Raw genomic sequence first — 25,484 nt, 5'->3', positions numbered from 1 at the left:
CCCTTCCCCATTGACTTGAAATACTAACACATACTGAATGCCCGTATATGCCTGAGTCTGCTTTTGAGCTGTTTTGTCTCTTGGATCTATTTGTCTATGTTTGTGACAGTAACACACACATACCCTTAATGTCTAGCCATACATAACACATTACTCAGTGATCCCAGAATGTGTATTTCCAATATACTGCTGTGTTCTTGCTTACACTGTGCCTACTTGCAACATTTCCTATAACCATTCCCTATGGCTTGATATTCATCCTTCCAGACCCACTTTCAACCATACCAAATTTCTTGATTTCTCCTCCATATCTCCTTATCTTTTTTTTTTAATTTTTAGATTTTTAAAAATTTTTTATTCTGCTAACATAGCACATACTACGATGTGTTGAGTTAGTTTTACTGGAGTAGCTCAGCATCATCTCTCTCTCCATAACTCCCCTCCAATTCTCCACTTGGAATGCCCCTGCAGGAAGGCACTTTGCAATCCTAGCACTTAGCATGTAGTAATCAACTGATGCCGAATCCGTATCTATTCTAGAAAATAATACACACACGTACTTGATATATAAAGAATATCAGGCAGCTGGTTACAGTGGTTATTTCTGGGAAAATTCAGAGACGGATTGAGACACCCCTCCCCCCATTTGAACTTCCATGTGTGCGTATTATCTATACTATATAACAAAAACATTAGTTTTAGTTTTTTAAAAAAGATTTATTTATTTATTTGAGAGAGAGAGCGCGCGCACTTAAGGGCGAGTCGGGGGAGGTACAGAGGGAGAGAATCTTTCAAGCCGACTCCACGCTGATTGTGGAACCCCACTGGGGGAGGTGTGGGGGTGGTGTAGGGAGGGGTTGGATCCCTTGACCCATGAGATCATGACCTGAGCCAAAACCAAGAGCCAGGTCTAACCCACTGAGCCACCCAAGCGCCCTCACATTAGCTTAAAAAAAAAAAAAAAAGTCAGATTTTTCTCTTGTCTTGAACATTTTTTCGCATCTTACTTTTACTGAGAAAGTAAGTTGTAGAAGACATAAAATATATACTCCTATTTTTAGAAGAAATTAGCCTGAAAAACAAATCTTACCTACCGATATGTTTTTGTAAGGGTATGGACTGAACCAAAGGATCAAAGCAGAGGTGGGCGTAGGTAAGTTAAACAGTGAGCATCCGGGGATCCCTGGGTGGCCCAGCGGTTCAGCGCCTGCCTTCGGCCGAGGGCGTGATCCTGGAGTCCGAGGATCGAGTCCCGCGTCCGGCTCCCTGCATGGAGCCTGCTTCTCCCTCTGCCTGTCTCTCTGTCTATCATAAATAAATAAATTAATTAATTAAATAAAATAAATAAAATCTTTAAAAAAAATAGTGAGCGAGACCCCACCCCATCCCCGTCCAGTCCCCGCCCACCAGCCTAAGCCCCGCCCCCGGCCCCGTCCGTCGGGCAGATGCCCGCCTCTACCCGCCTCTCTCCAGTCCGACCCCATCTCAGAGCCTAACCTCACCCCTCGGGGAAGGAGACTAGGGTTTATCCTCCGAGGCTGCATGATAATGAAAGGGTCGTCAACATTTCCGTCACTGCTTGAACCTCCTCTGACCCCGAAAGCCGAGCCCCGGCCACTTCCGCTCCCGGCGACCCCCGAGGCCGGAAGCGGAAGTGCGCGGCGGCGGCGGACGGCGGCGGGTGTGCAGGGCGGCGCGGCGCGCTGCGGTGGGAGTGTCTCCGGCCGGATCTGCAGGTGCGGCCCTGCCCCTCGGGAAGGCGGGGAGGGCCCTGCGGGCTCCGGGAGGGGCCGGAGGGCCCAGGACCGCCGCGCGGGCTGCGGCCCCTCCTCCCCGCGGTGTTCCCTGGGCCGGGATGGGACCCGGGGTGCTCGGCCTCCCAACCGTCACCCCCGACCCTCGGCCCGGCCCCTTGCCCTCAGGTACCCGCTGTCCGGGCTGGCAGGACTGTCGCCCATCCCTCGAAAGGGAAATCACGGAGTGCAGTCCAGGTCCCGCAGCTCGGGAGTGTGGTGCCACGGCCCGGCCAGCTTTCACCCGTCCTCCCGGATTTGTCCCGTATGCAAGGGAGCTGCTTACTAGGAACTCACGTTTTATTTCGTAGGAACGTTTCATGTCTTCTGGCTCTGCAACTCGAAAGTTAGGTGTGAGTCTGCATGTGCCGTTTGGTGTGAGTGACTTGTCAAGTGAATTCCTTTCCTTTCTCCTTTCCTTTTTCTTTTAGATTATTTATTTATTTATTTATTTATAGAGACAGAGAGAGAGAGAGAGAGAGAGAGAGAGGGGCAGAGACACAGGCAGAGGGAGAAGCAGGCTCCATGCAGGGAGCCTGATACAGGACTCAATCCCAGGTCTCCAGGATCACACCCTGGGCCAAAGGCGGCCCTAAACCGCTGAGCCAACCCGGCTGCCTCCTTTCCTTTCCTTTCCCCTTTCCCCTTTCCCTTTCCCCTCTTTTTCTCTTTCTCCCTCCCGCCCTCCCTCCCTCCCTGCCTCCCTCCCTTCCTTCCTTCCTTTCTTCACGGGAGAGAAGCAGGTTCCCTGCGGTGAGCCTAATGCGGGACTCTATCACAGGACCTGGGATCACTCACTGAGTGGAAGGCAGAGGCTCAAGCGCTGGGCTACCCAAGGGTCCCTGTCAAGTGAATTTAAAAAATGGCCTGTACCCTTTATCAAGGGATGAATTAGATGACAAGAATTTTTTTGTGTTTTGTTTTGTTTTGGTGACTGATGGTTTGTAGTCCCTTAGCTTGGAGCCTGTTACCTGAGATTTCCTTTCATTTTTCCTTTTCCTTCCTTCCTTCCATTTAAAAGAGCTTTTATTTATTTATTTATTTATTTATTTATTTATTTATTTATTTATTTATTTATTTAGATTTTATTTATTTATTCATAGAGAGAGAGAGAGAGAGAGAGAGAGAGGCAGAGACACAGGCCGAGGGAGAAGCAGGCTCCATGTAGGGAGCCTGTCGTGGGACTTGATCCTGGGTCTCCAGGATCCCACCCTGGGCCGGAAGGCGGCACTAAACCACTGAGTCACCCGGGCTGCCCGAAAAAGAGCTTTTAATTTGTCTGTGAGCATCAGTGTTTTTCACTGCAAGATGAGAGTATCTTAAGAAAAGCTATTTCCCAGTTATGTCACAAGTCTTACCATCAAGGGAAAGGAATATTATTTAGTTCTTCTCATGGAAGCTCCTGCCTTGGTCACCCCAAGCCTGTGGATGAATCACCACCAGGCTTAAAAACATATGGGACTTCAGGAAAAAAAAGGTGATCTAGCTTTGTTAGTACTAGGATGTGAAATTGAGTTGGCCATAAATAGGATGTCTTTTTTAAATAATAGGGTTAAAACTAACTTTTGAGAAATGAAGAAAAGAAGTCTGGAAGAAAAGTAGACATCAGATTCCAGTTTTACAAGTGAGGTGTTTGTTTTCAAAAAGAGCACAGGTTCTTTCCTGCCTTTTTAGAAAGACTTAACATTGTTTCTTTCTTTTTTTAAAAATTTAAATTCAATTTGCCAACATATAGTACAACACCCAGTGCTGATTACATCACATGGCCTCCTTAATGCCCGTCACTCCCTTACTTTATTTCCCCACCCATCTCCCCTCCAGCAACTGTTTGTTTTCCAGAGCCAAGCCTCTCCTGGTTTGTCTTCCTCATTGATTTTTCCCCATTTGGTTTCCCTTCCTTCCCTTATGGTCCCTTTTACTATTTCTTATATTCCACATGAGTGAAACCATATGATGATGGTCTCTCTCTGATTGAGTTATTTCACTCAGCATAGTACCCTCCAGTTCTATCCACATCGACCTAAATGTAGGTGTTCGTCCTCTCTGATGGCTGAGTAATATTCCATTGTATATATAGAAAACATCTTCTTTGTCCGTTCATCCGTCAAAGGACATTGTGGCTCCTTCCACAGTTTGGTTATTGTGGACATTGCTGCTGTGAACACTGGGGTGCTGGGGTCCCGTCATTTCTCTACATTTTATCTTTTGGGTAAATACCCAGTAGTACAATTGCTGGATCATAAAGTACTCTAATTTTGACTTCTTGAGGAACCTCCACACTGTTTTTCAGAGTGGCTGCACCAGGCTGCATTCCCACCACTAAGTGGGTTAGTTCCCCTTTCTCCATATCTTCGTCGACATTTGTTGTTTACTGTCTTGCTAATTTTAGCCATTCTCACCAGTGTATAGTGGTATCTCATTGTGGTTTTGATTTGTAGTTCCTTGGTGACATTCTATGGAGCATTTTTTCATGTACCTGTTGGCCATGTGTAGGTCTCTTTGGATAAATGTCTGTTCATGTCTTCTGCCCATTTCTTGCCTGGATTGTTGGTTTCTTGGGTGTTTTTTAAAAAAAAATTTAATACATAGATTATTGTTTATATATTTAATATATGCATACACACACATATATTATTGAAGTTCGATTTGCCAATATATAGTATAACACCCAGTGATGAGTTTGATAAGTTCTTTATAGATCTTAGATACTAGCCCTTTATTTGATATAGTATTTGCAAATATCTTTAGGTTATCTTTTAGTTTTGTTGATTTTAACATTGTTTTTCAAAGACATCTGTCTAGTGTTGATTTATCTTATATGAAGTCCCATTTTAATCTTTGATTTTGTGCTATTACATTTGTTGTTTTGTGTGTCTGTGCAGCTGAGTTCCTTCTTAGGCTGTCTCTGCTGTATTGTTCTTGGAGAGTGTGGATTGTTTGGCACATTTCCATTGGGGATGCCCTTTATGAACTGGGCCTTGTACAGAGGGGAGACAATGTGACTGAAATAGATATAATATTTGCCTCTGTGGAGGTTTTATTCTGCCTTAAATTAATGGCGATCAGGGTGATACGGAAACATGGAACAGGAGAACATGGGGAGGAGGTCAGGAAAAACCTCTTAAAAGGGACAAATGTTTGAATCCCCCAAATGAACTGCATATAGCTAGACAAGGGTTCAGACTCTGGAGTAAGAGTAGGGAGGAGATTTGAGAGAACATTCCAGATGTACAGTCTCTCAGCAAGACAAGGCCTGGCGTGTTCAGGAGTTGAGAAAAGAGGGACAGCTAAAGTAGAGAAAACAAAGTGGTGGATTGGATGAGCCAGGTTGGAGAGGTGTGCAGGGCCCTAAAAGCTGTGGTAAACTCTGGAACTGTTCTAAGGCCACTGAATCAGTTTTTTAAACTTAATTTTTTTTTTAGAAGGAAGTTCCACACCCAGGGTGGACCCCAACTTGGAGCTTGAACTCATGACACAGAGATCAAGACCTGAGCTGAGATTGAGAGTCAGACACTTAACTGACTGAGCCACCCAAGTGCCCTACCACCGAATCAGTTTTATTATTTTATTTTATTTTGTTTTGTTTTATTTTATTTTTATTTTTATTTTTTAAAGATTTTATTTATTTATTCATGATAGAGAGAGACAGAGACAGGCAGAGACACAGGCAGAGGGAGAAGCAGGCTCCATGCCGGGAGCCTGACACAGGTCTCGATCCCGGGACTTCAGGATTGCACCCTGGGCCAAAGCCAGGCGCCAAACCGCTGAACCACCCAGGGATTCCGCCCAAATCAGTTTTAAGTAGGGGAATGACATGATTTTGTTTGTGATTTAGACAAAACACCTGGCCTGGATTGAGCATGACATTTAGGATGGACAAGAAGGTATGGAGAGTCCATATATGTTAGTACTGGGAATTGAAATTTAATTGGCCATAAATGGGGTGTCTGGAGAATCCATATGTGAGCTAGAATTAATTCAGGACTCATGGTGGTAGTTGGGGCCTGATGATGATTGTGGGATTGGCCAAGTTGGCATGTTTGAGAGGCATGTAGGAGGTGCAGTTGAGAGAATTTGGTTGATGGTTTATGTATTCTATCACATGTTACAGAGCAGGGATTGGCAAACTATGCCAAATCTGACCCAGTGCTGGTTTCCATAAAAAATGTTTTATTGGGACACATTTGTTTACATGTTGTCTGTGGCTGTTTTTGTGCTACAATCACAGTTAAATTGCTGGTTTAGAGGCCATTTGGACCACAAATCCTAAGATATTAACTATCTGGTCTTTTAAAGAAAAATTTGCCAACCCCTCATTTGTAAAGTACTTAGTATGTATCAAGTGCTATGCTAGTGGCAGGATTTGGAGTCTTGATAAAGGTGGACAGAGGTTTGTATTTTGGGAATGTACATTATAGTTGGAAGGGGAGAGGCAAAATCACCTAAATAAATAAATTAGAAATCACACCTTGATAAGAGGCAGTGGAGGAAAAGTAGAGGCTGTTAGAGGTATTTTGAGAGAATATAAGAGGAGAAATAATCTTTTTATTACATGAGAGGAACTATGAGAAATGATCATTGGCTGTGGTCTGGAAGTTGGCTCTGGGCCCAGTATGTTGCTTATTGGGAAAGATTCTGTATAAGGGTTTTCGCTGGGCTGCCCTGCTAGAGCCCATGGGAGTGGAAATACCAGAGGGGCCAAACCTCTGTGCAGTGGCTGCTTCCCTGCTTCCCACCCCCCTTCACCCTCTCCCCTTCCCCTTCCCCTTCTTCTTCTTCTTCTTCTTTCTTCTTTCTTCTTTCTTCTTTCTTCTTTCTTCTTTCTTCTTCTTCTTCTTTCTTCTTCTTCTTTCTTCTTCCCCCCCTTCACCCTCTCCCCTTCCCCTTCTTCTTCTTCTTTCTTCTTTCTTCTTCTTCTTCTTTCTTCTTTCTTCTTCTTCTTTCTTCTTCTTCTTTTTTTTTTTTTTACCTCGGGCTCTTTTATGTATTTTAATTATTATTTTTTTAAAGATATATTTATTTATTTATTCATGAGAGAGACAGAGAGAAAGAGACAGAGACATAGGCAGAGGGAGAAGCAGTTTCCATGCAGGGAACCCGATGTGGGACTCGATCCCAGGTCTCCAGGATCACGCCCTGGGCTGAAGGCAGCGCTAAACCGCTGAGCCACCCAGGCTGCCTACCTTGGCCTCTTTTATTGTAGGGAGGACACTTAATGAGACCTTAAATCATGGCGTTGGTGTCATGGTGAGGGGACTGGAGGAGTCGGGATCATTGTGGGGAGGGGAGAATGATTATGTGCTCTGGGCCCTGTTCCCTCTCTCCTCGCTCCCCCACCAAACTGAGGAAAGAAAGGGGAGGGGAAGTGTAGAGCACCTTCGGCCTTGCCCCAGGGAAGGTGACCTCTTTCAGTGCCTGACCTCTGGAGGTGGATTGGGAGGAGGGTCCCCACAGTGACCCTAGGGCTCTGTACCTAATTCTGGAGTCTGACTGCAGAATGGGGGCTCATTTAGGGTTGGCAGCAGCAGAGTTCTGCATCAGGACCATCCCTTGTGAGGCCTACCAAAATACACTCGTCTGTATAAATTTAAATTAACTAAAATTCAGTTAAATTAAAAACTCCCATTTCTTTGTTGCCTGACCCACATTTCTCAAGTGCTCAATAGCTACACATGTTGGTGGCTGCTTTTTTGGAAAGCACAGACATATAACATTCCCATCATCACAGAGAGCTCTGTAAGATAGCCTGATATGGGACTCGAACCCGGGTCTCCAGGATCACACCCTGGGTTGAAGGCTGTGCTAAACCACTGAGCCACCCAGGGCTGCCCTCTTCTTCTTTTTTTTTTTTTTTAATTGAGATATTCACATACTATAGAATCCACTCTCTAAACATACGGTTCACTGGTTTTCAGTATATTCACAAAGTTGTGTTGCCATTACCAGTCACCCCCCTTCCCCATCTGCTTTCTCTCTCTATGGATTTGCCTGTTCTGAATACTTCATATAAAGAGAATCATACAACATGTGGCCTTTGGTCTCTGTCTTCTTTCATTAGTGGGATGTTTTCGAGGTTCATCCACATTGTAGTGCGTGTCAGAGCTTTATTCCTTTTAATGGCTGTATACTTTTCCAGCATATGAGTAGATCACATTTTTTCTGTTCATCTGTGGATAGACATTTGGTTTGTTTCTACTTTTTGGCTCTTGTGAATAGTGCAGTGAACATCCATGTACCAGATTTTATCTGGATATGTTTTTAGTTCTCTTGGGTTGACACTTAGGAGTGGAGTGGCTGGCTCATTTACTTTTTGGGGAACCACCAAACTGCTTTCTCAGACAGGTGCAGGCACCATTTTACATTCCCACTGGCGGTAGATGAGGGTTCCTCTTGCTGCACATCATAACTCACACTTATTGTCCAGTTCCTCTTGAAATTGAACATTTCTTTGTGTGTTCTTTGTCTAATTGCTTCTTGTTTCTTTGATACGGCAATCTTTCCAGTGACATCTGTCTTAATCCACATAAGAAATAGTTTCTCTCTCTCTCTTTTTTTTTTTTTACAGCAATTCCCCTTCTCTCCCACAAGTAGCAGGTTTTTTTAAAAAATTTTTTTATTGGAGTTCAGTTTGCCAACATATAGCATAACACCCAGTGCTCATCCCGCCAAGTGACCCCCTCATTGCCCATCACCCAGTCACCCCAACCCCCTGCCCACTTCCCCTTTCACTACCCCTTCTTCATTTCCCAGAGTTAGGAAGACATAGTTTCTCATTTCCACCCTCCACACTCCTGTCAGCCAGATTCCTCACACAGCTATGCTCTTCAGAGTTTTTTTTTGCTCTTGAGGTCTTCTTCCCTTTTAGTACTGTCCCAAGTTTAGGGTAAATATTTAAAAAAGAGTATTTTAAAACAATAAACAAATAACTTGGTAAATTTCATATCACTATTTCTGAAAGAACTTCGTTCCCTCCCCTCCAATTCATTTTAGACTGGGAATCTCAACTTAAATCCAAAGCATCTACTCCTGTGCAGGATATTTAGAGGAAGATTCATCCCATGATCTGCAAATGGTAAGATTTATGGGGGATTATCCTTGTTCCTTCCCTTAGGAGAAGCTGAGGAATTTGGGAGTTGGAAACGCACACCAGAGCTGGGGAGACATTTGGGACATTGGCTCAAGACATTCCCATATGGTCTGAGGGGAGTGGCTATGACATGTGAATTTGGGCAAACCCTGTTGTCTGTCTCTCAAAATCCTTTCTTCCTCGAGCGTTGCCTCAAGTAAACATTGCTGTTGGTGTGAGTCAGACATAGATACTGTGTGGTATGATTTACCTGTCAGCAGTCATGGGACTCTTCTGCCTGTTGGATTAGCCCCATGGAAGTCACAAAATGGTAGAAAACTCTCCACATCCTTGAACCGTAAACCTGCCTAAGCAAGGCACACCTCTGAATATACTGGAAGTGTGCCTCAATGGGACGGGGAACAGCCTTGGGTGCTCTATGGTGTTGGTGAGGTTTTTGTTGTCACGCACACCTTGCCAGGAGAGATGATTCAGCCGCTCCCAGAATGGCTTCAGCAGGAACTCTAACCTAGACCTGACAAGAGATCTTTGGGAGAGAGGGCCACCCTGATTATAAAGGACATGGGAGAGCTGTCATGTATCTCTCCCCATTTAGGAGACAAGTCGAGATCCCACACTGGAAATAAGCCCTTTTCAAAGTGTGGAAAAGCCTTCAGGGCCAGCTGGCATGTTCTGGTGTACCAGGGAGCACACTGAGCCCCACTACCCCCACTTTGGCCCTGAGTTTCTGCCTCCTCTAACTATAGGTCTTTTGCAAGGTTTGGGTTCCTGTTCTGGGGGATTTCAAAGGTGAGGGTTAGGGTTTGGAGAGAAGGACATCCAGAGTCCAGTTTCACCCTCAAGCTGGGCCTGTTTGTCCCAGAACCAGTGAAATCCCTGGGCTCCCTCAATCTGTGGCCCTCCACCTCTGTCATGGATGGTGTCAGTCTCAAGGTGTCAGAGATACCAGCCCAGTGGATGGGGTGGCAGAGCCTGGATGGTGGAGGCCTGTTTCAGTGCTTTGCTCTGAGCATGCGGAGCCTCAGCCCTGCACAGCCTGGTGTGGGCTGCAGGGCAGCTCAAACCCTCATCCCTGCATGGCTTGCATCAGACCCCAGGGCAGCTGAGACCACTCCTCACTGCCCAGGTCTTCCTCACTGTTGGCTCACATTTTTGTTTAGGTGGAGAATATCCTCCAGCAGCTGCTTGGGAAAGGGTGCGTTGCTTTTGAGGCCCTGAGGCCTGAAAATACTGGAACTGCTGGATTGCAGGGGTCTCATGTGACAGTATCATTGCGGTAACCCCACACAGAGCAGCCTGTGCATCATTATAGAGCCCTTTGTTAATGCTTGTTTGGTGAAGGCACAAACACAGGTACTCCAGGCCCTCGCTGCCCCCATGTCTTGATGAGCAGATGGGCCCCGGGAGGGAGTACAAGGCCCAGCCCCCTACCCCCATACCGTGTCCCCTCCACCCTGTTTCAGAGCAGGAAGAAATTGGCTTGTGTGAGCATTGGCTATAGCAAGAATTTAGAGGGTGGGCTGTGGATGGCCGTGCAGATGTAAACAGCTCTGGTCAATAGTTTGGTCCTCTGATGGCTGCCAAATGGACAAACACAGAACAACGTTCATATTCAGAACCGAGGGCTCTTAGCCTTTCTTCAGTAAAGCAAGTTGTAGCGCCTCTGAGGGCCTGTGGTCTAACCTCCAGCCAGGGCCCCCCAGAACCAGACAGGGTCGAGTCCAGCTCTGTGTCTGCAGCATGATGAGTCCTTGAGACCCCCAGTGGCTGGTTCCCACAGTGGAGTAGGGGGTAATTACCAGGTCTGAAGCTGCCAGACCTGCATGCCACCTCCTGATGACACTACCCCAAAGCTGGGCCCTCAGGCCCAGAGAAGCCTCAGTGCTACCTCTGTCCTGCTCAGTCCCCTCTGTGCCTTCTCCTAGGGGCCAGGGCCGGACCTGAGGATGCAGATCAGACCCACAATTGAAGGCAGGGGGACACCTTCAATTCCAGAGGACCGACTGGCTCTCCAGGTGTCGCCTTGGTCTTCTGGATATATCGTAAGCCTGGAGGGATGTTTACTGTGAGGGCCCAGCTCCAACTAGAAAGGCTGGGTGTTCAGGATTTCTGCAAATGGGGTGGCAGGAGGAGAGGGAAGAATTTAGGATCAACTCTTGGGACCTGGGGACAGGCTGGAGGCCTAGGCTACTGAACAGGCCCCAGCACTTCTGTGTCGGCAGGCCCAGTGCTGGCCAGGGGGAGGACCTAGCACCCAGAGCCATGGCCCTGCCTCCCCTGGTCCAGCCTTTTCTCCACCATTCCTGCCACCCTCACTCCTCACATGGCCTCGAAACCTGTAGCAGTTAGCAGTCCTATGATCCCAGGGCTGCGTGGAGAGTGTCCAGACTGGTGACTGAGCTCTTAGCTCAGGGTCCTATGTTTCCATCCTGAGGTGGAGAGAGAGGATCAGAGAAGGACACTTTGAGGAATGCTTTGAGTCCTCCCCACCCCACCCCAACCTGGGGAGAAGGGCTACTCCCACCTGCCTCTGTCCATCACCTGCCTCAAGGGACCTGCCACATTTTCCTCACATCCATCACCAAGTCCTGCAAACTTTTCCTCCCAAGTATAGCTTATGTCTGACTGCTCCTGCTGTCCCCACTGCCACCCTGCCCAGAGCCACTGTTAGTTCTCTGGGACCCCTGGAACTGCTCCCTACAGGCTCCCATTTCTACTGGACCCCACCCTGGACACAGAGTCTAAAGACATCTTAGAAATACAAGTCAGGTCAGACACCTTTTCCTGAAGGCTCAGCCACTAGTGGAGGAGCGTTCAGATTCTTTCTCCTACCACAGAGCTTCCTCCTGGGAATGACTTACTGACTGAGCCTCGTGTGTGCAGGTCCTCCTCCGCATCCTCCTACCGCCCATCAGCCTGCTGGCCATCCATGTCCCTCTTTGCCTCCAGCCTTTTCCCCACTGCTGGAGGCTGCTCAGGGGTTGCCTCCCTCAACTTGAGCCCCCTCCCCACCCCATTTTGAAGTTGAAATTCTAGCACAGTGATTAGTTTTGTACTCATGAGTTGGTTTAGTCTGGACAGACTATATTGGGCATGTCTCAATTTTCTCAGTGTGCTGCCCAGAGCAGGTCAGTCTTGCAAATTCAGTCAGGGTGAATATAGCTGGATGCCATTGATTGTGTGACTCTGATCTGTTCCTGTCTCTCTGTCTAGGGGCTGAAGGCAGCCTTGCAGATTCAGAGGGTGGCCATGCCGGTGCCTCCGCTGGGTGTCCCTGAGCTGGGGATGGCTGGGGGTTCTGGTGAGTGAATGCCCAGTGGAATCGGTGGCCTGGGAGACCTGCCATGCTGTGTTGTGTTCGGGAACGTGCATCTCCCCCCTTCCTTTCCCTGTACCATAAGAAGAGAATATGTAAAGTCATATCACCATTCTTTATGCATTCAGGAGGAAGGGCAGTATTTCAGGATTGACAGCTAGGAATCTTTTCTGGTCTTTGGTCTTTCTGTTAAGAAAAAGCAGACCCCCCCTTCAGCTGTGGCAAAGTCCAGACCTCTTTGTGGGCAAGGTTAAATTCTCTGCAATTTTGTTGGTGCTGAAGGTGACTATTGAATTTACTGTAAATGACATATGTTTTAACTGAGCTTATAAAGAATGAGCTTATAAAGAATTTACTGTAAATAACATATGTTTTAACTGAGCTTTATAAAGAATGAGGTTAAAACAAGCCACCTGTCCTGAGCAGTGGGGGAAAATAATTAATTCTGGAGGAAAAAGATACCATCTTAGCTTTAATTTCAAGGCATTTATTTCTTTCTGTCTTGTCTTCTAGTGAGAGTAATATACTTTGTTTCTGAACAGTATCATCCAGTCTTGCATTTGGAATCTGTTTTATATGATTGACGGGAAGAATCTAATTCTTAGATTATGTGATGTGCTGCTTTTCTATGTCTTTTTGGTAAGCTTTCTGGGCAAGACTTTGACTTGAGGTACTGTTGAAGTACTTGGAGTACCCTGTGCTCTTGAAGTACTCTTCCAACTGCTCTAGTTGGCCACCCTGTGGGCACTGGGAGACAATCTCAAATGAAACATTGACCCCTTCCCCGTGGAGCTCACAGTCTGCCTGGGTGGTCAGATTTTTCAAAGAAGTCCAGAATACAGGAAGTGTGTAACACAAGGATTTTATCTGGGGGGCAGAGAGGAGTTTTGGGCAATTTGAAGTTAGACCATGGGTTCTTACCTGCAGCACTACTGACATGGAGGTCTTATCTCTCTGATGGGGCCATTCAGGGCATTGTAGGACATTTCGCAGTATCTTTGACCTCCTCCTACTAGACCCAGTAGTGCCTCCTGAATTCGTCCCCCAGGGCCGCCATACCAAAGGATCGCTCTGAGTGGCTCAACAGCAAAAGCTTGTTTTCTCACAGTTCTTGAGGCCAGAAGCCCAAGATCAAGGGATTGGCAGGGTTGGTTCTTCTCAGGGCTGTGATCTATTCCAGACATCCGTCCTTGGCTTGTAGATGGTTATCTTCTTGTGTTTTCTTTTTCTATATGTGTACATATTCAAATTTTATTTTCTTATAAGGACACCAGTCATATTGGATTAGGGCCCACCCAACTGACCTCATTTTAATTACCTCTTTAAAGACCTCATGTCTGGGGCAACCCTGGTGGCGCAGCGGTTTAGCGCCGCCTGCAGCCCAGGGCGTGATCCTGGAGATCCTGGATTGAGTCCCATGTCAGGCTTTCTGTATGATTCCTGCTTCTCCCTCTGCCTGTGTCTCTGCCTCTCTCTCTCTCTCTCTCTCTCTCTCTCTCTCTCTGTGTGTGTGTGTGTGTCTATGAATAAATAAATAAAATCTTTAAAAAAAATAAAGATCTCATGTCCAAATATGGTTGTATTCTGAGGTATTGGGTGTTAATTAGGACTTAATTCTATGAATTTTTTAGAGGGATACAATCAAGCCCATAAAAGCCCCTAGTCATGACAGCTGAAAATGTCTCCAGAAGTTGTGGCTGGTCCCTGCCTGCATCCCCTCCCCGCCAAGATCATATACTGAAGTCCTAATCTCCCATGTGACCGTGTTGGATGGATGCTGGGCCTTTAAGAAGGTGGTTAAGGTTGCACGAGGTCACAAGAGTGGGGTCCCAATCCCATAGAACTGGTGTCCTTACAAGAAGAGGGAGAGACATCAGAGCTCTCTCTGCCATGTGAGGACACAGTGAAAAGGCTTTTGCATGCAAGCCAGGAAGACAGCTCTCACCAGCTCAACTGTGCTGGCACCCTGCTTTCAGACTTCCAGCCTCCAGAACTGTGAGAAGTAAATTTCTACCATTTGAGCTGCCCTATTGATGGTATTTGGTTATGTAGTGGAGCTGACTGAGATACCAGACTTTGCCACATGTGCCCTGGGGGATGAGTATTGGCTTAGACCCTGATAATTCCTGTATCATTTAGCTTGACAAGGTGTTGAGTTGTTTGGAGAAGGTTTTGGGGGAGGATTTCAGGCCAAGGAATGGCATGTGTAAAATTACTCGGGGTGGGAGGCAGGCAGAGAGCCTGGTGTACCCAGGGTGCCCACAGAAGGCTCTTTGAAGGCAGCATAGGGAAGGGGAGAGTGGTGTGAACTGACTGGAGAGGATTGGGTTCTGAATCATTCAGGGGCTACATGCCTAGGCTTCCAGGAGCCAGGGATGTGTTTGGGTGAGTTGTTCCATGCATCTGCAGTTTTAGTAGAACCCTCCAGCACCTGGGAGGTGGTGGAGCCTCAGGGAGGATCCGAGCATTGGTTGGAAGCAGTGAGGAATAGAGTGGTAGTGGCCTAGGTCAGTGGTGAGTGCAGAGTGGGTGTGGCAGGGTCTCTGAGACCATGACTGGTTGTAGCCATTTGCTAGGACTCTTAGCCTCAGCCCACAGTTGTACTCATGGTGGTGATTTATCACAATGAAGGGGTGCAGAGCTGAGTCCACTGGAGCATTAGGTGAGGTCTGGGGGAGTCCAGGCACAAGCTTTGGAGTCCTCAGCCAATGGAGTCACTCAGGACTTGCTTAATACCCCCAGCAACAAGCTGTGACAACACATGTGAGGTGATGTTTACAGGGAAGCTGAGTAGGGACTTGGTGCCCAGGGTTTTCACTTGGGGGCTGGTCACGTCACCACCCTCTGCCCAGCAAGAACCTGACTCCTGTCAGCATGTACCAGACTCCTGGAAGGAAAGCAAGTGTTCAGCACAAACCACAGTGTTTGTAGAAACAGTTTAAGCAGACTGAGACCCTCTTACCAGTTAGGGTGGTGGGAACCCTTTGGAAATCCTTGTTCCCAGGGGCCAGCAGTCAGGCCTGTTGTGTTAATTCTTGTCTACATGGTAGGGAGCTATGCAGTGATTTAAGACACATGCAGGAGGTTGGTTGAGTTAATTCGGTGAATCCTGTATGCTTTTATTTACCAGACAATCCAGAGCATTCATGTGCCAAGCACAGTGTGGGGTGGGGGTGTGAAAGGGAAGGGACCCAGGCTTGTCCTTCTGAAGCTTCCAATCCCATGAGGGTAGCAGAAGATACACACCCAAGGAAGCCAATAACCATATGATTACAAATAGGTAGGGGCTGTGAGGAAAGGGGGAGGGTCCTTCTAGAGAAAAGGATACTGGGGAGGGGAGGCACTCTGAGGGAGTGACCTTTCTGTAGATTCAAAAGGGGAAGGCCTGGTGTGGCATTAGCGATGGTGGGGACAGGGGTAGGAGGAAGGGGTGTGGGGTGGGAGTGGGGGGGCGGTAGATGTTCCCTGTAGAGATGCCATCGTCTCATCATCAGAGGTGGGTTTTTTTTGGATTAATTGTTGGGGTCAGCAGAGTATCAAGGGTGAGATTTCCCATCTGAGGCAGGGATGTTCCTTCCTGAGATCAGAGACATTGGAAGGAGAATAGGCTTTGAGAATGAGATTATGGGAGGTCGGGGGTGGGGGGTGGGGGGTGGAGGGATGAGACAACAGAAATGCATATCTCACATTTCTAGAGGCCAGAATTCTCAAATCAGGGCATTGGCAGGGCCATGCTTCTGTGAAGCCTGTAAGGAGTCTCCTTCTTTGCATCTGGTGGCAGGTGGCAATCCGTGGTGTTCCTTGGCTTGTAGCTACATCACTTGGATCTCTGACTGTTGTCATGTTGCCCCCTGCCCTTGCATTGTCCCTGCTTCTGTCTTTTCTCTTCTTTGGACACCAGTCATACTGGGTTTGGGGCTCATTCCATTCCACTGTGACTTTGTCTTAGCTCATCATATCAGCAAAGACCTTGTTTCCAAATAAGATCACATTTTGAGGTACTGGGGGGTTATGACTTCATAGTTTTTTGGGGGACACAACTCAACCCATTACGCTCTGCCCTCTGGTCCTCCTACCCCCAAATTTGTGTCCTCCCCACATACGAAATACATTCAGATGATCTCGATCCCCCCCAAAGTTTTTACCCATTCCAGCATCAGCTGTAAGTCTCAAATCACATCAACTCAAAAGCCCCCAAATCCTCATATGAATCATGTAAATTGGGCATGAAGACTCATGGAGACTCAGGGCATGGTCTCTCCCAGGGGCAAAATTCTTCTTTATCTATGAACCTGTGAAATGAGAAAACAAGTCCTCTGCTTCCAAAAGACATTGGTGAGACATGCACAGTGTACACATTCCCTCTCTCAAAGGGAGAGAAGGAAGGGGTCATGTCCCAAGCAATCTCGAAACCCAGCAGGTCAAGTTCAAGGCCTAACAGCAGCCTCTGTCTGCGATGGCAGCCACCCGGCCTCCCAGCTCATGGTGGATGAATCCCCTGGAAAGATGAGTGGGGACATGAGCTGGTGGTGTGGAGGTGGGGCCGGAGTTCAGGGGAGAGAATCAGTCTGGGGGCTTGGGCCTGGTCAGGCTGGGTTGGGAACTGATGCCCAGAGTGGGCGAGATGGCCTGCTAAGGCAGAGGCTGAGGGAACTGAGAAGGGTGAGGGTCTCGTATAGGAGACGGAGCTGGGGGCGTGGTCACTGAAGCCTGGGGAGGGTGGGCTTCAAGGTGGAGGAATTGGATGACCAGAAACATAGACTAGACCCTCATCAGGAATGGGGGTCACTGGTGGCCCAAGTGAGGTGCCTGTCCTTGGAGTGGTGATCGTGAGTGAGCAGGAGGTGAGGAAATAGACAGTGGTTGGTTGCAAATGGACAACCATTTGTACCCCCGCCCCCCCAAACCAGTGGGTAGGGAACAAAAACAGTATGTAGAAGGAAGAGCAGAGTGTTTTATCTTAAAATGTGGGGCCCCGAAAAGGTATATGTATGTCCTAACCATCAGCACCTGGGACTGGGACCTTACTTAGAATAGGTCTCTGTGGCTGCCATCGTGTTAAGGTGAGGTCGGGATGGGCAGAGGCAGGGGGGCTCATCCAATGTGACTGGTGTCCTGTGAAGAAGAGAAAGTGTCAGGAGGAGATAGGAACAGGCAGGGGAGAAGATGGCCATATGACAATGGACGCAGAGGTTGTAGCGACACAGCTGAGGCCAAGGAGCACCCAGGATTCCGGAGTCACCGCCAGAAGCCAGGGAGAGGCGAGGAGGGATTCTGCTCAGTCTCAGAGGGAGCACGGCCCTGCTGACACCTTGGTCTTAGACTTCTGGCCTCTAGAACCGAGAGACAGTCTGTGGCTTTCAGCCTCTCAGTTTGCGGTACTTTGTTACAGCAGTCCCTGGGCAGGAATACGTGGGGTCAGAGATTGGACGTGGTTCAGGTTTTCTTTTTTTATTATCTGCAATTTATTTTATTTATTTATGTGATATGCATTATATTTTAGTGAGGGTTAATTTCTGACGGGGAGGTTCCCATCATGGGGGGAGGTGAGGGTGCAGGGAGGTAAGGGATGGTGTGTGTGTGCAAGGTCACTTGCTCATCTGTAATAGGCCGGAGCCAGGGACCCCGTGGGGATGGAGGAGTTGAAGGCAGGAAGGGGAGACGATGCCTTCTCACCGACAGACTTGGGGTGGTGGCAGCTCCTCTGTCCCCTACTTGTGGTACGTCTTGGGGTGCTCCTGGCCCTGCAGAGTGGAGCAGAGGAAGGGGCCAAGCAGCTAGGGAGGAAATGCTGCCCCAGGGCTGAATCAAGGGGGGGGGGTGCCCCAGAAACTCCAGAGTCTGTTGGTGAATTGAGACTATGACTCCAGAGATTTGGAATAGAAGAAATGTGTGTGTGTGTGTGTGTGTGTGAGTGTGTGTGTGCGCGCGCACCTGTGTATCTGTGTGTCTGTTGCTGTGTGCATGTGCCTGTTTGTATGTGTATGTGCATGCACATGTATGTTTTGTGTCTGTGTGTGGATTCTCTGTGTGTACTTGTGTGTGTGCGAACGTGTGCCTAAGCATGTAAGTGCATGTGAATGCGTGTGTGTCTCCCATACATGTGTGGTCCCTGTGAGTATGTGCATTTGTGTGTGCACGTGTCACTTGTGCTCGGGTGGGCAGCACTTGGTCCTGGAGTATACTCACTAGACCACGTGGCTTCCATCTTCTGTAGTTCTGCTTGCTCAGGACCCCGCCTGGCTCCAGAAGGAGAGCACAGAGGAGGAAGCTGTGGCTCCTGGGGTACTGATCACCTGTCTGCAGGTAAGTAAGAAATCCCTCTTCCTCTTCTTTCTTGCTTGGGCCCATGTCTTCCTCCCTTGGCCTGGATCTTCTCAATCCCACAGGACTGGTCTCCAGGCCTCCAGGCCTCCAGGTACTGGACCTCTTGTAGCGAAGGGGGAGGTGTGTGGGACAATGCAGGCAATGTTCTCACTGTTTCATTCAGACCTTCCCTCATTGTGGAGTGCCTCATTCTGCTGAGTGTCAGGAGGGAAAACAGAGCAAGGATGTGAACCTCCTAGGTAATTGTCCTTACCTCCTAGTCTTCATGGTCTCTCAGGGCAAACAGTTGTCATTTACCAAATACTTCTCTCTTTCCTGTTACATGCTCAGGTCTGCTGGACCCTGGAGCCAGAAGGGAATAAAACTGCCATGGCTTCCTGGCTAGTTGCCTTTGATGCCACACCTCTGGATGCTGTCCCTCAGGGAGAAAAGAGTAGATAGAGGAGAGTTCTAGTTCTGGGGCCTGAGCCAAAGGGAATATTCTGAGAAACCTCAGAACTCTGTCTGAGAATCCTCTACATGGGTCTCCTTTCCCTAGGCTGGCTGGCCTCTCTTCAGCCCCTTGACTATTCGTAGGGGTGGCCACTGGCTGACCCGTAATGGATATGTGTTTCAGGAACCAGTCACCTTTGCAGATGTGGCTGTGTTGTTCACCCCAGAAGAATGGATGTTTCTGGACTCTGCCCAGAGAAACCTGTACAGAGATGTGATGCTGGAGAATTATAGGAACCTGGCCTCTGTGGGTAAGGCCAGGCTCGTTACTTCATCTACGCACTCCTGCAGCACCTACAGGTTCCCGGAGTATGCTGGTTTGGGAAATCAAGAGGTGAAAAAAGAGACAAATCCTGCTCTCATGGTGTTTGCAGTCTAGGGGCTTCCCTGTGGAAATGAAGATCTCTCTGCTGCTCTGTTTCTCCATGGTTAAAAGTTTCTGGGATTTTCACATGTGTCTCTGAGTGAGGCCCTGGGTTTTGGGTATTGGAGAATCCCATTGTCCTTTGGGACCCAGTGAGGGAGCTTGTACTTCAGTTCCTTAGTGAAAGAGCTCTGCTATGCCTGTGAGAATGTAGGCGTGCTCATTTTGCTCTTCCCATCCCCAGTGGTCTTAAAGACTTAAGAATATTGACCTTGGTTAATGGCAGGCATGGTCTGCTCACATCCTGCATCTTTCCCCATGAGCAGGTGATCAGCTAGGCAAACCTAGTATGTTTTCCCATTTGGAGCCAGGAGAAGAGCTGTGGCCTACTGAGAGAAGAATCTTCCCAGGAACCCATCCAGGTGAGCAGCAGGCAGATCATCTGAGCATCAGCTCGGATGAGTGTTAGGTTTGGAAATTGTCAGTAAGGGAAACACTTTCAGTGCCCTTGATGGAATCTTTCCTGGAGTCCATCTCCTTTCCTTTTTATCTCTAATACTTTACTTTGGCACCCTAGAACGACTTGTCCTACTTACTCTTCATATTTATCATTTCCACGTGCATATTTCATCACGTGTGTCTTTTAGATGTACATAGCACGTGTATGCTTTATCCAGGGCCTCCGCACCATATGTTCTTGCTAATACTTTCTTTCAATTTCAGTCTCAATCGTCACAGAACTCTCTCGTAACCTATCTACCATCTCCATTCCTTGTTCCTATGGTTATGTGACTCCTTACATAGCCAAATACCTTAAAATTTCCTTTATTCTTTGATACATTCCTCTTCACAATTTCCTCCCATAGTTAGAACCAGTTTTTATTTATTTTTTTTTAAAAATTGTATTTGTGAGAGAGAGCCCATGTACATGAGTGGGAGGAGGGGCTGAGAGGGAGGGAGAGAGATTCTCATGTAGACTCCCCACTGAGTGCAGAGCCTGATGCAGTGCTTGAAACGGCCCTGAGATCATGACCTGAGTGGAAATCAAGAGTCAGACACTTAACTGACTGAGCCACCCAGGTGCCCCCAGAAACAGTTTTTAAAAAAGAAAACCTACACGTGTCCTGCTTACTTGTTTGGTTGCTTTGACCCCACAGTTACCTTCCCTGTGCACTGAGTTTTTCTTTTCTTATTCATTCCAGAACCTCCAATCCAACCCCAAGATTCAATTTCCAACCAGGATATTTTTGCAGAGATTTCATCCATTGGCATGAAAAGGGTAAGCTGCCCAAGGATTTTTATTGGTCTTCTGTTGTAGGACAAGTCTGGGGTTGCTGTAGTTTAGAAAAGTAGCACAAGAGGTCAGAGAGAGAGAGAGAGAGAGAGAGAGAGAGAGAGATTGATTCAAGGTGAGTGGTGCTCACCCGGGGAAAGCAGGTTCTTGAGTCTGTGAATGTCATGAGTTGGGGAGAACCTTCTACGTAGACAAGGCATGTATCTTCCCAGAGTTCCCCCAAGCAGCCATGTTCATACATGTGAATAGATATCAATTTTTTTTATTGGAGTTCAATTTGCCAACATACAGCATAACACCCAGTGCTCATCCTGCCAAATACCCCCCTCAGTGCCCATCACCCAGTCACCCCAACCCCCCGCCCACTTCCCCTTCCACTACCCCTTGTTCATTTCTCAGAATTAGGTGTCCCTCGTGTTGTCACCCTCACTGATATTTTCACTCATTTTCTCTCCTTTACCTTTATTCCCTTTCACTAATTTTTATATTCCCCAAATGAATGAGACCATATGTTTGTCCTTTTCCGATTGACTTATTTCACTCAGCATAATACCCTCCAGGTCCCTCCACGTCGAAGCAAATAGTGGGCATTTGTCGTTTCTAATGGCTAATATTCCATTGTATACATATACCACATCTTCTTTATCCATTCATCTTTTGATGGACACCGAGGCTCCTTCCAGTGTGGCTATTGTGGACATTGCTGCTAGAAACATTGGGGTGCAAGTGTCCCAGAGTCTCACTGCATCTGTATCTTTGGGGTAAATCCCCAGCAGTGCAATTGCTGGGTGGTAGGGCAGGTCTATTTTTATTTCTTTGAGGAACCTCCGCACAGTTTTCCAGAGTGGCTGTGTACCACTCTGGTGGTGGTGTGGAATGGTGGTGGTCTGGAATGTGTGTTCACATTCCCACCAACAGTGCAAGAGGGTTCCCCTTTCTCCACATCCTCTCCAACATTTGTTGTTTCCTGCCTTGTTAATTTTCCCCATTCTCACTAGTGTGAGGTGGTATCTCATTGTGGTTTTGATTTGTATTTCCCTGGCCAGTGATATCAAATGTTTAAAACTTAATTTGCCCTTAACTCAGCAAAACTCTGCATCTTAGAGACCACATGAAAGTAATGAAAATGAGCTCTTTGTGGGAGAGTGTCCACTTGAAGGGACTCAAGGTAGAAATGATCTAGACTCACTAAAATGGTAAAAGCTTCAGTGACAGAAATGCCCTTTCCCTACCCATAATTCAGCTGGGGGAGAGTGTCCATGAATGTAATAAAGCCTTTGGTCTTCCTTTTTTCCTCAATTGACAGGAGCAACCTCAGACTGGACAAAAACTCTATAAATACAGTGAATTTGGGGAAGCCTTTCATGGCATCAAACCATTCTTCCAGTACCAGAGAATTCACGCTGGGGGAGACCACTATAAATGCCCTGAGAATGGAAAATCCTTCTTCCAGCCCACTCACCTAATCGTGCCTGAGAAAATCCATCGTGGGGACAAAACCTACGCGTGTAACAAATGTGAGAAATCCTTCAGATACAGCTCCGACCTAATCAGGCACGAGAAGACTCACACTGCGGAGAAGTGCTTTGAATGTCAGGAGTGTCGGCAAGCCTTCAAGTATTCCTCCAATCTGCGGCGCCACCTGAGGACTCACACTGGAGAGAAGCCCTTCGAATGTGCTCAGTGTGGGAAAACCTTCACAAGGAATTTTAACCTCATTCTGCACCAGCGAAACCACACTGGTGAGAAGCCCTATGAATGTAAGGACTGTGGGAAAGCATTTAATCAGCCATCATCTCTGAGGAGTCATGTGAGGACTCACACTGGAGAGAAGCCCTTTGGATGCAGTCAATGTGGGAAAGCCTTCAGGGAGCACTCATCGCTGAAGACACACCTGCGCACTCACACCAGAGAGAAGCCATATGCGTGTAACCAGTGTGGGAAGCCCTTCCGGACAAGCACTCATCTGAATGTGCACAAGAGGATACACACTGGGGAGAAACTGTATGAGTGTGCTACCTGTGGGCAGGTCTTGAGTCGCCTCTCAACGCTCAAAAGTCACATGCGAACCCACACTGGAGAGAAGCCCTATGTGTGCCAGGAATGCGGGCGTGCCTTCAGTGAACCTTCCTCCCTCAGGAAGCACGCAAGGACCCACACCGGCAAGAAGCCCTATGCCTGTCAGGAGTGTGGGCGAGCCTTTGGTCAGTCTTCACACCTTATTGTGCATGTGAGAACCCACACTGCAGGGAAACCCTATGAATGCAACCAATGTGAGAAGGCCTTCAGGCACAGCTCTTCACTGACTGTGCATAAAAGGATTCACGCTGGGAGAGAGAAGGTTAGGAATGGTGGCCTGCCTTTAACAGTGTCCCATCCGTTTGATGGGCCTCTTGCTGATTGACTTCCAAGTTTTAAAAATATATACGTTCCAGGCTATAATCATCTGCCATAGTACTTGTTTCACCACATCACATGTTTTGATGTATAATATTTTCATTTTGGTTGAAATCTGAATATTGTCTTAGTTTCTGTTATCACTTATTCTTTGGCCCATGAGTTATTTGTAATTAGATTTTAAAATAACAGGACATGAGTATATTTTTATAGAGGTATCATTACTTACAGTGAAGTGCATAAATCTTAAGTATACAGTTGGAGGACTCTGACAGGTGTACATATGTATATGTAGCCAACATGCCACTTAAGATCTAGAAATTTCTATCCTTCTGGAAAGTTCCTGCTTATATATGTATATGGGTAATTTTTTTTTTTTTAGTTACCTTTTTATTGTTGGTTTCTAATTTAATTATATTACGAGCAGAGAATATGGTCTTTATGTTATTGAATGTTAGGTATCTGTTTTGTTTTAGAGCGGCATATCTTCCTAGTTGCCTATCAAAATTGCCCCTCTTCCTTACAAAAGCACTTAGGTTTTTTTGTTCAGATTGGTAACGTGAACTATTAAACCTCTATCTCCTGGTCCTTGCAGCCAGGGGAGGCCATGTCCCCCAGACCTGGCCATTCTAAGTATAAGTCACTGGGTGTGACTCTTTGGGAAGATGTTGCAAAGGAACATTTAGCCAGATCCCTCCACTTCTTGCCCTTTGTATAAACAGATATGATGTCCTGTGCTTGAGGAGCCATCCCATGGCCATGAGGGTAAAAGCTACAGGCTAAAGAGAGTGTGGCCAGAAGTCACAACCAACCTGGTTCCCCAGTTGATATTTTTGTGTGGCTGCCCTGGACTGTTTGTTTCTGGACATCTTCTTACATGAAAAAGATGCACTTCTTTTTTTTTTATTTTATTTTATTTTATTTTTTATTTTTATTTTTTATTTTTTTTAAATTTTATTTATTTATGATAGTCATACAGAGAGAAAGAGAGAGGCAGAGACACAGGCGGAGGGAGAAGCAGGCTCCATGCGCCGGGAGCCTGATGTGGGATTCGATCCCGGGTCTCCAGGATCGCGCCCTGGGCCAAAGGCAGGCGCCAAACCGCTGCGCCACCCAGGGATCCCGCACTTCTTTTTTTTTTAAATTTATTTTATTTTTTAATTTATTTTTATTTTTTTTATTTTAATAATAAATTTATTTTTTTATTGTTGTTCAATTTGCCAACATACAGAATAGCACCCAGTGCTCATCCCGTCAAGTGCACCCCTCAGTGCCCGTCACCCAGTCACCCTCACCCCCCGCCCTCCTCCCCTTCCACCACTCCTAGTTCGTTTCCCAGAGTTAGGAGTCTTTATGTTCTGTCTCCCTTTCTGATATTTCCTACCCATTTCTTCTCCCTTCCCTTCTATTCCCTTTCACTATTATTTATATTCTCCAAATGAATGAGAACATATAATGTTTGTCCTTCTCTGATTGACTTATTTCACTCAGCATAATACCCTACATGACATTGCTATTTTGGGGAAGGGGTGGGAGAGGGTAGGGGTTTGGTTTATTATGGCTGAATGCAGTATCTAACTGATGGACTTAGTATAGGGTCAGTTTTCATAAGTGCTTCACTGATGGTTGAAATCAGTGCATTGTATTTTACATATGTCCACTAAATTGAGCATATTATTTGTGTTTCAAAATCTATACATTTATACATATTGATCAATATCTTAATCTGTTTGGGCTGTATAACAAAAATACTGTAGACTGGGGGCTTATAAACAACAGAGCCTTTTTCTCATAGTTCTGGAGTCTGGAGTCCAAAATCAAGATGCTGGCAGATTTGATGTCTAGTGAGGCCTGCTTCATGACTTATAGATGGCCATCATTTTGCCTGGTCCTCATGGCAGAAAGAGAGCAGGGAAACACTGTGGGGTGTCTTTTATAAGGGCACTAATCCCATTCATGAGGGTTCCACCTTTATAACCTGATCACCTTGAAGTCCTTACTTCCTAATACCATCACTGAGTGGGACCTAGGCTTCAGAATGTGAATTCGGGTGGGGGTGGGTGGGAGGCACAAACATTCAGTCCATATCTGTCTTTGACTGTACTGAGACAGCTATGTTAAGCTCTCCCACCATGATTGCTGAATGAATCTTGTAATTCTGTCAATCTTTAAATTTAAATATTTTGAAGCAGTAAATTAAGTGAGAGGGTTTTTGATATTTGATGTTTCCAGCAAATTGTCCCTTTTATTCTTAGAGTGACCATCTTTCTCCCTACTGATGAATATTCAACCATTCATTTTCATAACAGCCAGTTGTCATTTGGAGCTTACTGTTACCAAGACAGTAGATGCTACTCTAAGCTTTGAATCTTCTAAGTTACTTATTCCCACAATTTGAGGTAGATACCATTATT

The 25,484-nt window shown here is 46.8% G+C and overlaps 2 protein-coding genes across 5 annotated transcripts in view; one reads left to right on the top strand and one right to left on the bottom strand.

The window, feature by feature from the left end:
- ADGRE3 (adhesion G protein-coupled receptor E3) overlaps positions 1–1,639 on the bottom strand; it is a 56,925-nt gene extending 55,286 nt beyond the window's left edge. The window contains exons 1-2 of one of the 2 annotated variants that reach the window (XM_072721379.1): positions 1,503–1,639; positions 1,095–1,305 (exon numbers count right to left, since the gene is read on the bottom strand). The gene's annotated coding sequence lies outside the window, so the exon portion shown is untranslated. Of the gene's footprint in view, positions 1–1,094; positions 1,306–1,497 lie in introns of both variants that reach the window. The other variant, XM_072721380.1, reaches the window with a different exon arrangement.
- A 43-nt stretch (positions 1,640–1,682) lies between these two features.
- On the top strand, positions 1,683–23,501 carry ZNF333 (zinc finger protein 333). Of its 3 annotated transcripts, none has more exons than XM_072721381.1 (9): positions 1,683–1,736; positions 8,784–8,865; positions 10,806–10,895; positions 12,094–12,181; positions 18,414–18,502; positions 19,140–19,266; positions 19,706–19,801; positions 20,582–20,658; positions 21,980–23,501. In XM_072721381.1, exons 2-9 carry the CDS (start codon positions 8,863–8,865, stop codon positions 23,075–23,077), a joined length of 1,668 nt encoding a protein of 555 aa, XP_072577482.1. In that variant the 5' UTR covers positions 1,683–1,736; positions 8,784–8,862; the 3' UTR covers positions 23,078–23,501. The 3 variants fall into 3 exon arrangements, with proteins under 3 accessions (XP_072577482.1, XP_025839256.2, XP_072577483.1); XM_025983471.2 differs by having other exon boundaries at positions 10,806–10,922; XM_072721382.1 differs by lacking the exons at positions 1,683–1,736; positions 8,784–8,865 and adding an exon at positions 10,068–10,075.
- The last annotated feature ends 1,983 nt before the right edge of the window (positions 23,502–25,484 follow it).

The sequence above is a fragment of the Vulpes vulpes genome, chromosome 9, assembly GCF_048418805.1.
Source record: "Vulpes vulpes isolate BD-2025 chromosome 9, VulVul3, whole genome shotgun sequence".
Classification (NCBI taxonomy): Eukaryota; Metazoa; Chordata; class Mammalia; order Carnivora; family Canidae; genus Vulpes; species Vulpes vulpes.
This window is presented reverse-complemented; position numbering and strand designations above follow the sequence as displayed.

Coding starts and splice junctions, on each gene's coding strand:
- ZNF333 (XM_025983471.2), top strand. Junction 10,923..12,093: donor CTTGGTCTTCTGGATATATC/GTAAGCCTGGAG, acceptor CTCTCTGTCTAG/GGGCTGAAGGCAGCCTTGCA. Junction 19,267..19,705: donor TAGGAACCTGGCCTCTGTGG/GTAAGGCCAGGC, acceptor CCCCATGAGCAG/GTGATCAGCTAGGCAAACCT.